The following is a 14,244-nucleotide window of genomic DNA, read 5'->3' as shown; positions in this document are numbered from 1 at the left end:
TGTGTGTGTGTGTGTGTGTGTGTGTGTGTGTGTGTGTGTGTGTGTGTGTGTGTGTGTGTGTGTGTGTGTGTGTGTGTGTCTTTCTCTGACCCTGGTGTCATCCTGTGATCTGTTCTGATCTGAGGGCCTGTAAGTCTCGGAGCCCCTGCCCTAATGGGTTCAGTGGGCTGGTATGCAGCAGGAATCTTTGGATCAAGGTGATTTCACGCTCCTCCACGTTTTCCCAGGGCTCTGCCCAGTCTCTGTTACCTCTGTGCGACTTGGACTGTGTGATAGTGGCTGACACGTGTTATCATTAGACACATGCACACACAGCAGCACTGAGCAAAGGGAGCTTTATCTGTCTGACACCTCCGTTTCCCCCAAGGTTTGGATTTTGCTGCCTGGTATGAACATGGCAGCCAGGGTTCCATTTGGTCTCCAGCTGAGACTCATGCACACCATAACTGAGTTCTTTAGCTTGTTCCCCCATAGGTCTATATTAATTGCATATCTGTCTGACCTGAAAGTGGAATGCAAACTGAATGGTTTCAGCCTGTCCCCTTTGAAGTAAAACTAATCCAACTAACCTTGACATTCCCATAGAGACAATTCTCCCTCTCTTTCTGCGCATTCTGTTCTCACAAAAACTCAGAATACGTGGCATATTTAATTTAGTTATTTTTGGTAATGATTGTGAAAGAGGAAATGTGTGTAATCATCCCAGTAAGATGTTGCTTTTTCAGCTCAATGGTTTTTAGTTCCTTTTTCAACAGTATAGGATACTGTTCTGTAAACATTGAGTTAGTTGAACTAAAGAAAAACATGCAGTTTAGTTTGCTAGATTCCAAGCTCTTGATAATTAACACATTAAGTGCCAATTAAGAATAGCCTAGTCATATTCGTTAGCCGTAGTAGAAGCAGTGGCCTGGTTAAATATGACAAACTAAGATGTAAGAGATACAGAAACCTCACAATGCTACTGTGATCGATTAGGTTCATGTCTGACATTTCTTTAGCCCAATGTTCGATTTCACTGCATCAGCGCATGTGTGAGACCGGAGTTGGGGTGGGGAGAGGGACAAGTTAAACGAGTGAGGTGGCATTCATCCGGTTCCTGCTTCTAGCAACACAGCAAAAGATAGATTGTACAACAAGCTTTTGCTCTGTCACTATAGCCTAGCCAACTATTGTGCAGAATGAGATATGCTTGCATCGTAGCCTATAGACTACCCTGCGTTTATTCAGACTTCAATAAGCGGCAAGTAGCCTAAAGCCCAGGGCTGAGAGGAAACAGGCTATCGAGAGGCAGGACTACGCTGGAATAAACCCTGCAGTCTCACCCATGCTTCCTCCCGAATAGCCTTCTTCTCCAGCTGTTTTACACTGTCCCCACTACTGTTTTGACGTTATTAATTTTTTCTGCAAAGGAAAGAACCGAACCATGGAACTTCTTTGCTTCGAGGACAAAGTCGTGCTTGCCCAAATTGACCTCAACATTCTCTATGACGACAGAGTATTGCAAAGTCTACTAACCATAGAAGACAGGTTTCTACCGCAATGTTCGTATTTTAAATGTGTCCAGAAGGACATTCAGCCACATATGAGGCGAATGGTTGCAGGATGGATGCACGAGGTTTGTGAGCGTTTTTAGCCTACATGTGCATTGGTCAGGTATGGTGCTGTTTTCAATGCATTTGTGCATTAGTCAGGTATATTGTTTGAGGGCATATCTCTCACTCTAATAAGTGTGCTGTGTATAGTAAGATTTGATTTATCTAAAACAAGTGAGCCTACAAGGGTGTGTGTGTTTTGTGTAAGAATGTTGCATATAGGAGCATGTTCTAATAACTGTAATACGTTTGTCTATTTATCCAAATGGTTTATTAAAGTTTCATAGCATGGTTGTTTTGAGAGCTGACATGTTGCCGAATTTGTACAATTTAATTCACTGAGACATGACCCATGCTAGGCATGTGGTGCCTGGGAAGTTCCACCAGGCTAGCTAAAGTCATCACCACACATTTAAGTTCGCTGAATGTCAATAATCTTGGATTGTATCGGTTATGGAATCAGTTAAATGAAAGAAGACATTCTAAGCTTCATTTTCATGTTGAATCTATACAATTTGTCCGTTCTAAATAATTATGACAATTTTTTTTGAAAAAAATATTTTCACTTCTTGCTGCCTCAAAATAGCAAGCACGCACAGGCTACTTTAGTTTTTGCCATTATAAACTTTAATCAAAGACAAATTACTTTCTCAATTTTCGGGAATGGTTTATGAATGGCTTGTGGACATTACGCATACAAATTTCCTGCTGCAGCTAATTTATTTATATTTGTAATTATTTTTTGAAAATATGACGGACATGGCGAAGTGAGCTGCGTGGGTGTTTGGGCAAGACTTCCGCTACAGGCTATAACGAATGAGAGCTCTTTGATATACTTTGATATTTAAGCTTTTAATGCGGATCCACTGAATGAATATCGACAACATTTGATTTCCCCATCATGCAAATGTTGAAATGGGATGTCTGCAGACATGAATGTAAATATTGATAGAGTAATTAAAAATAGTATGTCTAATATAATAATATTATCTCCCACCAGGTTTGTGAAGAGGAGAAGACTGAGGAAGACGTTTTCCCCTTGGCTATTAATTATTTGGACAGATTTTTAGCGGTGGCGCCCACTAGAAAGTGTTATTTGCAACTTCTAGGAGCTGTATGCATGCTCCTTGCAACAAAGTTAAAGGAGAGTCGTCCATTAACTGCAGAAAAGCTGTGCATGTACACAGACAACTCCATCACACCAAGGGAGCTGCTGGTAAGAAACTATTGTTTTCTCTTAATGCATGGAAAAGTATGCAATTAAAACATCATACATTCGTGTATAGCCCAATAATTGTACAATATTAAAGTTTTTTCTTCTGCCATATTTGGTTAAATATATCAGTGTACAGTTCTGGAGACTGATTCATTCCTTGGCCATACAGTGGGCCTATGCATGCATGAGGAGAGTGCCTGATCAGGTCTGAACTAAAGTGGCCTGTGTTGCCACCTAGTGGAAGTTATCCAGTTTGTCTTGTGGTAGAAGGATTTCAACATTTCAAACATTGTGGATTAATCATTTGTAGAAAGGAACAGTCGTGCATAAACCCACAAGGGTTATATTAATATCCACTGGCTGAGGAAGTTTATATACATTAGTTTCATAATATCCAACTGTGTTTTCCTGACCACTTTCTGTTAATTGAACGATTGGTCTCTCTCAGGGGACTGTTATTCACAGGTTATTCCTGTGCATTCCCCCCCCCCCCCCCCCCCCCCATGGCATGTCCCACCCATGTTGCTCAAGTGTCCAAATATGAATCACCATAGGAGAGCTATAGGACTGTGTCCTCTTCTCCTCTGCTGTCCAGCTGCCGGGGTTGCATCATCACACAACCCCTGTGCTCGAGGTTTCCTAGGAAAAAGTGAATGGAAACTTATAGGTAGAGGCTGGTCCCAGATGTGTTTGTGCTGTCTTGCCAATTCCTAAGGTCACAGTAATGCCAACTCATGCTAGACGGCACAAACAGACCTGGGACCAGGATGGTGAAATTGAGATTATTTGTCAATGAGCCACTGCTGGTGCATCAGCTGAGAGAGAGAGGGGAATTCAGGGGTTTTCTAGCAAGGGCAGCTGTCCAGGAAGTGAGCGCAGCAGTGACAATAGGACAGACCTCCCTGCACATCTTCAGTCAACATTCTCCACGGTCTTACCATAGGTTAATCGTTTGCATGTGTGGCGCTGCCCTGGTAGGAAACACATATAGATTAATGAAGTCCCGCTGTATGGCTGACGCTTGTTCTGGGCTGCCCCTATAATCTGAGAGAGCCGCTCAGAGAGGGGCCTGTCCCTGTCCACGCTAACAGAGTGGTTTCAGTAAACATGGGCGTTCCCTGCCACAGTCTCCATCTCGGGTTGACCCATCATCTCAAAAGAGGAAACCAGTCAGGGGGGGGGGGGGTCAGCTGAATTTATCACATTGGCTGTTTTGTTCCTTTCCTTTTCCCCTTGGGGTGAGGCTGCTTTTAACATGAAAGCTCCCCGCAGCATGCTAACCAACACGGGCGGTGCAGACCAAAGACGCTAGCTAAGGCTTGTGACAGGAAGGAAGCAACTGTGGCTGTGATGCTGCTGTCTGGCTGGAACCAGTGGTGAGGCTCGACGCGTCACATGAAGAGTAATGGGAGAACCATGCAGAACGAGAGAGAGTGTCAAGGAAAATGTTGCTTTGGTGTTGAATGATATCTCCTCTGAATTGAGACGGACTTGTTGGTATGCATGGTATTTCATGGCAAACAGAAGAGGAACAGGATCAACACACATCCCCTCAATACCCTATAGTGCAACAGAATAAAACCATTAAAAGTCCCATGATGGTAGTGACTCTCCATTACTGCTTATCACTTATTAATCATAATTTCACATTTTACTTTATTAAAAGTATTTCAGTTGTGTATATTACACTTGTTTTATTTGAAGACTATTATTTCATTCCAAGTCATCTCATCTCTGTAGAGCTACTGCCTATTGTCTGACAAAAATCACTATTTTAGTAGTGCTTCAAAGTAAATAAGGCATATTTTTATTACTGCTGAATACAATCAATCTATTTTCAGGTAGATTCCTTGCGAAGCAACAGCTGCTCTCTATATCACCTCATCGTGCATTGATCTCTCTTCCGTAGCAGGCGTAAAATAAACCCAGACCGGACAAGTAGATGCGCAATGGATTATGCTTATTGTAGTTAATTACTTCGCTAAACTATATAGAATATTGGCCTGTTGGAAACGAAAACACCCTACTACATCGCACAGTTCAGGCTCAATATGATTTATCTCTAGAGAAACTGGACGATGTGCCCATTGAGCTCACAGAAAAAGAAGAGAAAACAAATGGCATTCTAATAATTGAATAGACGTCAGTCAATTAGTAGTTTAAAAAACAAAATTTTGGTTAATCGTTTAGCACTAATACCCGATAAAGTGTCAGCAGCTTATAAACCCAGCTCATGCATTTGTTGACAGTAAGGCTGAGTAAAGTGGTGAATGCATAATAATGATCCACAAGACATTATAATTCTTCTCATGCTTTGTTTTCTTCCTTCTGTCTCTGTCCTCTAGGAGTGGGAGTTGGTGGTCCTAGGGAAGTTAAAGTGGAACATGGCGGCAGTCATCCCAAACGACTTTGTGGATCACATCCTGCACAAACTGCCCCTGCCCAAAGATAAGCTATCTGTGGTCCGCAAGCACACACAGACATTCATCGCCCTGTGTGCCACAGGTAATAACAGGAAATTACCTCAGGAGAACTTCTGCTTCCTGATAGGATAGTCTCGCCTTTTTTCTCGTTAACAATCTATCTGACATTGTGACTCATTGTTGATTGCACTCATCTGACCCTCTACTCAGCAGTCTAAGGGCAGGGACCACAAACACACATCCATCCAATGGCTGCTCTCCACGTTTCTCTTCCCAACACTTCTCGTAGTCTAATGGGGTCATCTTTACATTAGAACGGCTGCTAAAAGCAGATGCAAGCAGTATCGAGAGCACTTTGAGCATATAAGGCATTAATAGTATAGTTAAAGGAGGCTGGGAGGATCCTCTCAGTGCGTGTTGTTTAGGTTAGCCTCTCCCTGTGATGACAGTGGGTGGATGAGTCTCCTCGCCTGCTCTTTGGCTCCCCTTCCACCTCCTCCTCTGTGGACTAGGGTACAGCAGCTGTGGGTCTCTCTCTCTCTCTCTCAAAACACACACACACACACACAGAGGTCCTTCCAGGTTTGATAAGTCAGAACTGGCAGCCAGTGGTCTTCCTTCCTCCCCTAGCCTCTGTACATCTCTGCTGTGGAGCAGGATGGACTCAGATGCTGCTGCTTCAGACCCTTCCTAAACTCTAAGGGTGAATCCCAATGGGTTTGTTTCCTTTATCCTACTGTATTGTTTACCTTTATTTAACTAGGCAAGTCAGTTAAGAACAAATTCTTATTCACAATGATCGCCTCGGAACAGTGGGTTAACTTCCTTGTTCAGGGGCAGAACAACAGATTTGTACCTTGTCAGCTCAGGGATTCGATCTAGCAACATTTCGGTTACTGCCCCAAAGCTCTAACCACTAGGCTACCTGCCCTACCTCCTATGTCCTTGTTCTGATTGAATGGACTGCAGTAATAAGACAGTTTGATCTAGCTGACCTGTAGGCAGCTGCTGCTCTCTCTCTCTCCTATATATTACATCTTTCACGTCAGACAATTTTAGAGGGAGGAAATGTAACTTAGGAAAAAAGTCCACTTTGATGTATTGAGATTTACTGACATGTGTCTCTTTGATCCGATCTGGCCCATAAGTCCTTGTTTACTACAATATGGTATTCAAGCCATAGGCTCCTTCAATGAGGTTCATGCCCTGTGGCTGTTTAGTGCCATTTTAGTGTTGCATTTTTTATTTGGGTGTGTTTCAGCGGTCTCCCCACTATTCATAAGCAGCCCGTTTTATATCACAAGCGCAAAACAGCCACAATAAAAAAAGAGTCTGCTGTGGTTTAGCAATAATGTAAATGTTTGGGGGTTTATGTGCTGCTCTGAATGTTGTTCTCATGACAGGGGAGCTCTCTGGCCTCTGCACAGCTGGCCTCTTGAGGAGACGAGAGTGGTTGGACTACTCCCTGGGGTTGATCCAAAGCTATCAGTCGCATCCTCTTTCTATAAAGAGAGAGAAGGCCACAGCACAGCGACCAGGGTCTGTGCTTGGCTGGACTGTGCCTGGGCTAGAGCTGGAGCTAAAGCTAAACCCAGTCCACTTTAGGGACGTTTCCTTTCCTCCAGGCCTGCTTCCTCCCTCCCCCGCCAGCAGGCAGGGCTATTGTCGCTGAGCGCTCTGGGCCTGGTTGATGGAGGACAAGAGGGAGTAGTTTCTGGAACTCATTGCTCACTGAGTAGGAGGATTCCTGCTATGTTTTCCTAATCACAGCTGAGGCAGAGTGAGGGAAAACACACAGGCTCATGTTGGACATGTGTTAGACTGTGGGAAAGTTGGATTAAGCTCTTTAAAAGCTCATATTAAGAGATTATGACGATGTTTGAACGTCTTTAAATGCTCAGCTACTTCATTTGGACTACATCTTGACTTGATAGTGCGTCTTGTGTTAGTCTGTGGGAAAGTACAGTTCAACTCAGTTCGTAGCTTTATATTGTAGATTTTTCCCCTCTAAATGCTTCCTCACTACTCCTTGACTTGAATGTGCAACTATGATTGTGATTTGTCACCCCTTGACTGTTGTGAACTCACTGATGTCCGACAGGTGACTGACGGATCATGTTGTCTCTTATCCTCAGATTTCAGCTTCGCTATGAACCCCCCCTCCATGATCGCTACGGGCAGCGTGGGGGCGGCCGTCTGCGGCCTGCAGCTGGACCAATCAGACCAGGCCCTGAGTCGAGACCGTCTGACTGACCTGCTGGCCAAGATCACCAACACAGAGGTGGTAAGTAGTGTCTATAGCCTGATCCCAGGTCTGTTTTTAATGTTTGGCCAATTCCTTGTTATGTCAATGAATGACAAGGCGTTAGCAAGACAGCACAAACAGATTTGATATCAGGCTAGGTAAGTGCTACATGGCAGACATTTTAGGAGCATGGCGGGAAACTTTTGAAGAGATGGTAATATCAGTGTTGGCGAGCGTATAGCACATAATACTTAATGTGTTCCAACAATGGGCACCGACACCCTCTTTGGCTGCCTGTTTGACTTAGCTATTCACCAACGTTCCTGGGCTTGGAGCACGGAGATCTTCCTGGTAAACAAGAGCGATGCTACAGTATGCCTGCAGTAGTCGCACATTGAAGCTATTTACTTTTCATGGAGTCAGAGCCTGTGGGTCTTGGCTCGGGACCTAGACTGCAGCTATAAAGAGCAGAGGCAAGGGAATGTCTTCTTAGAACCCAGGGCCCACATTCTTGTGGTAGAACACAGGCAGGCAGTTCCTTTGCATGGCTCCCACTTTAACTCTTCTCTTATGCCTAACAGAGGCTCCATCTTTCTAGGCGAAATGGCAGATGAGAAACACACAGATTTCCTAACTCCTTAAGATGACATGCATTGAGAGCTCTCACACCATATATATTAGTGCTGGCTGGTGGGAGGAGCTATAGGAGGACGGGCTCATTGTAATGGCTGGAATTAAATGAATGGAACAGTATCAAACATATGGAAACCACATGTTTGAGTCTGTCCCATTCCAGCCATTATTATAGCTCCTCCCACCAGCCTCCACTGCTATATACAGTGCCTTGCGAAAGTATTCGGCCCCCTTGAACTTTGCGACCTTTTGCCACATTTCAGGCTTCAAACATAAAGATATAAAACTGTATTTTTTTGTGAAGAATCAACAACAAGTGGGACACAATCATGAAGTGGAACGACATTTATTGGATATTTCAAACTTTTTTAACAAATCAAAAACTGAAAAATTGGGCGTGCAAAATTATTCAGCCCCTTTACTTTCAGTGCAGCAAACTCTCTCCAGAAGTTCAGTGAGGATCTCTGAATGATCCAATGTTGACCTAAATGACTAATGATGATAAATACAATCCACCTGTGTGTAATCAAGTCTCTGTATAAATGCACCTGCACTGTGATAGTCTCAGAGGTCCGTTAAAAGCGCAGAGAGCATCATGAAGAACAAGGAACACACCAGGCAGGTCCGAGATACTGTTGTGAAGAAGTTTAAAGCCGGATTTGGATACAAAAATATTTCCCAAGCTTTAAACATCCCAAGGAGCACTGTGCAAGCGATAATATTGAAATGGAAGGAGTATCAGACCACTGCAAATCTACCAAGACCTGGCCGTCCCTCTAAACTTTCAGCTCATACAAGGAGAAGACTGATCAGAGATGCAGCCAAGAGGCCCATGATCACTCTGGATGAACTGCAGAGATCTACAGCTGAGGTGGGAGACTCTGTCCATAGGACAACAATCAGTCGTATATTGCACAAATCTGGCCTTTATGGAAGAGTGGCAAGAAGAAAGCCATTTCTTAAAGATATCCATAAAAAGTGTCGTTTAAAGTTTGCCACAAGCCACCTGGGAGACACACCAAACATGTGGAAGAAGGTGCTCTGGTCAGATGAAACCAAAATTGAACCTTTTGGCAACAATGCAAAACGTTATGTTTGGCGTAAAAGCAACACAGCTCATCACCCTAAACACACCATCCCCACTGTCAAACATGGTGGTGGCAGCATCATGGTTTGGGCCTGCTTTTCTTCAGCAGGGACAGGGAAGATGGTTAAAATTGATGGGAAGATGGATGGAGCCAAATACAGGACCATTCTGGAAGAAAACCTGATGGAGTCTGCAAAAGACCTGAGACTGGGACGGAGATTTGTCTTCCAACAAGACAATGATCCAAAACATAAAGCAAAATCTACAATGGAATGGTTCAAAAATAAACATATCCAGGTGTTAGAATGGCCAAGTCAAAGTCCAGACCTGAATCCAATCGAGAATCTGTGGAAAGAACTGAAAACTGCTGTTCACAAATGCTCTCCATCCAACCTCACTCAGCTCGAGCTGTTTTGCAAGGAGGAATGGGAAAAAATGTCAGTCTCTCGATGTGCAAAACTGATAGAGACATACCCCAAGCGACTTACAGCTGTAATCGCAGCAAAAGGTGGCGCTACAAAGTATTAACTTAAGGGGGCCGAATAATTTTGCACGCCCAATTTTTCAGTTTTTGATTTGTTAAAAAAGTTTGAAATATCCAATAAATGTCGTTCCACTTCATGATTGTATCCCACTTGTTGTTGATTCTTCACAAAAAAATACAGTTTTATATCTTTGTTTGAAGCCTGAAATGTGGCAAAAGGTCGCAAAGTTCAAGGGGGCCGAATACTTTCGCAAGGCACTGTGTGTGTGTGTGTGTGTGTGTGTATATATCAGCCACCAATTGTGCAAGTTCTCCCTCTTAAAAAGATGAGAGGCCTGTAATTTTCACCATAGGTACACTTCAACTATGACAGACAAAATTAGAAGAAAAAAACCCAGAAAATCACATTGTAGGATTTTTTATGAATTTATTTGCAAATTATGGTGGAAAATAAGTATTTGGTCACCTACAAACAAGCAAGATTTCTGGCTCTCACAGACCTGTAACGTCTTCTTTAAGAGGCTCCTCTGTCCTCCACTCGTTACCTGTATTAATGGCACCTGTTTGAACTTGTTATCAGTATAAAAGACACCTGTCCACAACCTCAAACAGTCACACTCCAAACTCCACTATGGCCAAGACCAAAGAGCTGTCAAAGGACCCCAGAAACAAAATTGTAGACCTGCACCAGGCTGGGAAGACTGACTCTGCAATAGGTAAGCAGCTTGGTTTGAAGAAACCAACTGTGGGGGCAATTATTGGGAAATGGAAGACATACAAGACCACTGACAATCTCTGATGGCACTGTATATGTATATATACTGCAGATGTGAATCTATAATTTTACGTCACAGATTAAATCGCTGTTTTGTTGTCTAAGATATTTCTTTATCACTGTAAGTCTGCGCTCTTGGCTTACACAAAGGAACCTGAGGCCAGCACAGCAGCACACAGGGACTCAGGGGCCACAGTCAGACTAGGAACAACCCAGCATCTCTCGATAGACCTGTGGCCATGGCAACGCTGGAGCTTAGACTGCGGCCCATTTAAGTTTTAGTTATCCATACATTTCAAAGGAATGTTGGCCTCTTCGCAAGCTGTGTGCACTCTTTAGGGCCCACGCTTTCGGTTCCAGAGTCAGACCTCCCACGAGAGGATGCACGGAATCAGGGAAATTACTTTTGAGATTCACCCGCTGTGTCCTGAGAGATGAGAAAGGTTTCTTTGGTCTCAGGGCTGCTGTGTTCCTCTCAACAACCCAATGGGCCTTGGTCAAAAATGTTGCACTATAAAGGGACTATGTAACCATTTGGAAGTCTAGCCCATTATTGACTTTAGGACAATTAGGAATGTTCTACCCACACCTCACGTGTGTTTAGGAGGATTCAAGGGCCCAATGAGTCGCCACTCTCTGCCTGGTGTCTGTGTACGCTGGTACCCATTGTTCTAGTGACTGACTGGTCATGAAACAGGCACGACCACCTATCACAAGACTCATAATACCCTCCCGGTCTGGCCTGCCATGCATGTGACCAAAGCTGTTCCAATAACAGTCAGATGTCGAACGTGTAACTGCATGACAGCGTTAACTGTTCGTCCACAGGTGTCTGGGGTCAATCAAGAGTGTGTGTACAGCACCTAAAGTAGAGGTGTTAGTGTATTGATGTCTCTTCTCTGTGTCTGTTGCAGGACTGTCTGAAGGCGTGTCAGGAGCAGATAGAGAGGGTGTTGGCCAGTAGCCTGCAGCAGGAGCAACAGCAGCAGAGGCAGATGGCCCAAGGCAGACCGGGCAGCAAGGCCATGGAGCAGCAAGACCAATCCAGAACCCCAACAGACGTTTCCAGCACCCCAACAGACGTACGCGACGTCAACCTATGAGCCCCCACCCCCCACCACCACCATCTACAAGAGTGACGCCCACCAGCGAGCTCCCAACAATTACGTCGCTCTGTCAATCTATGGGATCTAACAACATTCGCAATGTCAAGCAATGAGCTGCCAGCACATACGCCAAGTCAACCAATGAACTCCCACCACTAAATGTCACACCAACCTATGAGTTCCCACCCTTGTTTGTTAAGTCAACCTGTGAGGTCCCACAAAGTTTGGGTTGGCAATCTATGAGCTGTCAACAGCATTATGCTGGAATTATCAACTGATAAGAACTTTTACAAACAATATAGAGAATAGGTAAAAAAAAAAAAAAAATGGGTGGCTCCCATCTATATTTAGCTGGTCACATATTGACATATGTGCCATATTGAATTAAACAAGCTATTTTAGACCCAATGTATTTGAAAACGTGATAGTGCCTTAGGTTTGCAGAAAGGAAACTTGAATAGATTTGCATCATTGAATTATTAAATATAGAAATATTAGTTTTTTTACTTGATAAAAATACAAAATGTAGTTTTTCACTCTAAAAAAAGCTAGCAAAAACATTTATTATTCATATTATTGTATTTTAATTATTGTTATTCTAGATATTGTTATCATTATTTCAATATAATTTAGTTTTATGATTATTATAATAATTGTTAATCATTAGTAAGCATTTATCAATTTCACAGTGGCTGGGTGTTTCCCTCAATTTCAAATACAGGAAGCCCCTGTAGTACTGTGTGCATTACATTAAGTACTGGTTTGGTTCTGCACAGTGTTCATACACCTTTATTTAGGAGAAGCTAATGTACAGGATGAAGAGAGCGGTATCTCCTGCCTGCTTAGCTCTGCATCTATAGCACTGCTTCCTATTTATGCTTTTATATGCTAGCCAGGAGAGGGCTGGGCCCACTCACACAGAACACAAAGAGAGCAAGAGGGGGTAGAGAGACACAGGTAAGGAGTCCTGAGGGTGTGGATATACTGCCTCCTAAGGGTGAGAGCAAGGACAGAACAACTATCAGCTGTTAAGGTCTTGATTTCATTGCCAAGTTAATACCAAGCCAATATTTACTTTCTAATTGAACCAAGCTATTTTTGTTGTTATATGTTATTGGGTTGTGTGCTCTGAGAAACTCCTGCATGTTATTAGAAAATGATTGAGGATCATGTATACCTTTTATACCAGGGAGCACTGTTTTAAGACTGTCAGTAACGTTGGCGTGAAAGCATGTTTTTGTTCTGGGTCAGACAAAGCCAATACTAGGGAAAGGGAGACGGCATGTTGGAGGGATGGTCTTAGTCTGGAGATGAGAATGAAACTACAGTTGTTTGTTAGTGTCAGATGGCTTGTTAAAAAAGTTTTGTAGAGTTGGAGTGTGGAACATTTAGAGCAGTGAAAGTTTGGCAAAAGTGGAGTAGCCTATTGGAGAGTGAGAGGAGATGGCAAAATAAGGGAGGTTTTGAGAATGGAACTAGAGACGGCACGATTGGTGCCATGAAATGAAGGACTTGCAAACAGTTCAAATGAGGGGGAAATGGATGAAGACATGGTAGGAAGCTCTTGTGGCACACCAGAACAAGCCTGTTCTTGATTGGAAGGGCTGCAGGCGGTTGTCATTCTGATAGGGCAAGAGTTGATCATGAGGGAGCAGTTTGGTGTGCTGGAACATTTCCTGTAAGGGCCTCCTGTTAAATTCAACTAGATATTTAAGTCATGGTCAAAGACTTGGATCAACCTAAATGCACTTTTAAAAACATGTTCCTTAAAAGCTGAAGGGGATGGTTATCAAATGGGGTAGGTGGGTTTTCAATGTTTTATTTTTTTATAATTTTATTTTTTAATTTTAAGTTATTTGATATTCTCTGGGCTGGATCCCCACTTCGGGTGATGCACAATGACTAGAAGGAATTTCCTGACCAATGAGTAGGAGAAGGGTTTACCAACATGGAACCAAATCAATTGCAACGCAAACCTAGGAAAGCATTAAAAATCACATCTAGACTTGATTATTTGATTACATCCATTTAACTTGAATTTTATTTTTGCCTGCTTCATATCCAAATCAATATGATGGTCCTAAGAAAGGATTACACAATGTTTTTTTCTGGTTCATAGTTTTTTTTTGTATTTTGTTTTGCTCCACAGTTCAGCTTGTTTTTCAGAGAGGAAAGAAATAACATACGGACTTTAAACCTATAGGCAGAAAACTTTGCTCTTTACTTTTGGCAACCACGTTCACCAATGCAGAAAGTATTTAAAACCTATTTTCTTTCTCTCATGAAACGCAATTTGCTATAAACTGAGAAAAGATATGGGTAAGCATTTAAAGTTTTGTTTGTGTTAATTACTTAAATTAATTGAGTGATTTAAGTGATGAAAGACTAAATGGATCTGTTTATCTTTGATATATTTTTCTTGCTGCTATTAAGCCTGTTGTTTTTCAATCTTAGAATTGTGATATTCACTTGTGCTGCTAAATTATGAATTTTAAAGTATCCTATTTCCTTGCTTTTTCCTTGCTGTATGTAAACTGGTGAGCGCTAAAGTGGGACACATCTTCGACTGGAAGTACCTTCTGCAGTTTTCTAAAATAGCATGTTTTACTCTTTCCATTTATCTGGTGTTCTGTCGTTTCCTTGCTGCATTCTACCATTGAAATGTTGTTGTACCTCAGGTTCA

General features: G+C 42.7%; 1 protein-coding gene across 1 annotated transcript; it reads left to right on the top strand.

Annotated features, from left to right (window-relative positions):
- The first annotated feature begins 1,062 nt into the window (after positions 1 to 1,062).
- Positions 1,063 to 14,181, top strand: LOC109864549 (G1/S-specific cyclin-D2). Its single transcript, XM_020452397.2, has 5 exons — positions 1,063 to 1,615; positions 2,593 to 2,808; positions 5,154 to 5,313; positions 7,367 to 7,515; positions 11,370 to 14,181. Exons 1-5 carry the CDS (start codon positions 1,424 to 1,426, stop codon positions 11,556 to 11,558), a joined length of 906 nt encoding a protein of 301 aa, XP_020307986.2. The 5' UTR covers positions 1,063 to 1,423; the 3' UTR covers positions 11,559 to 14,181.
- The last annotated feature ends 63 nt before the right edge of the window (positions 14,182 to 14,244 follow it).

Source organism: Oncorhynchus kisutch, linkage group LG19 (assembly GCF_002021735.2).
Source record: "Oncorhynchus kisutch isolate 150728-3 linkage group LG19, Okis_V2, whole genome shotgun sequence".
NCBI classification, from domain to species: Eukaryota; Metazoa; Chordata; class Actinopteri; order Salmoniformes; family Salmonidae; genus Oncorhynchus; species Oncorhynchus kisutch.
This window is presented reverse-complemented; position numbering and strand designations above follow the sequence as displayed.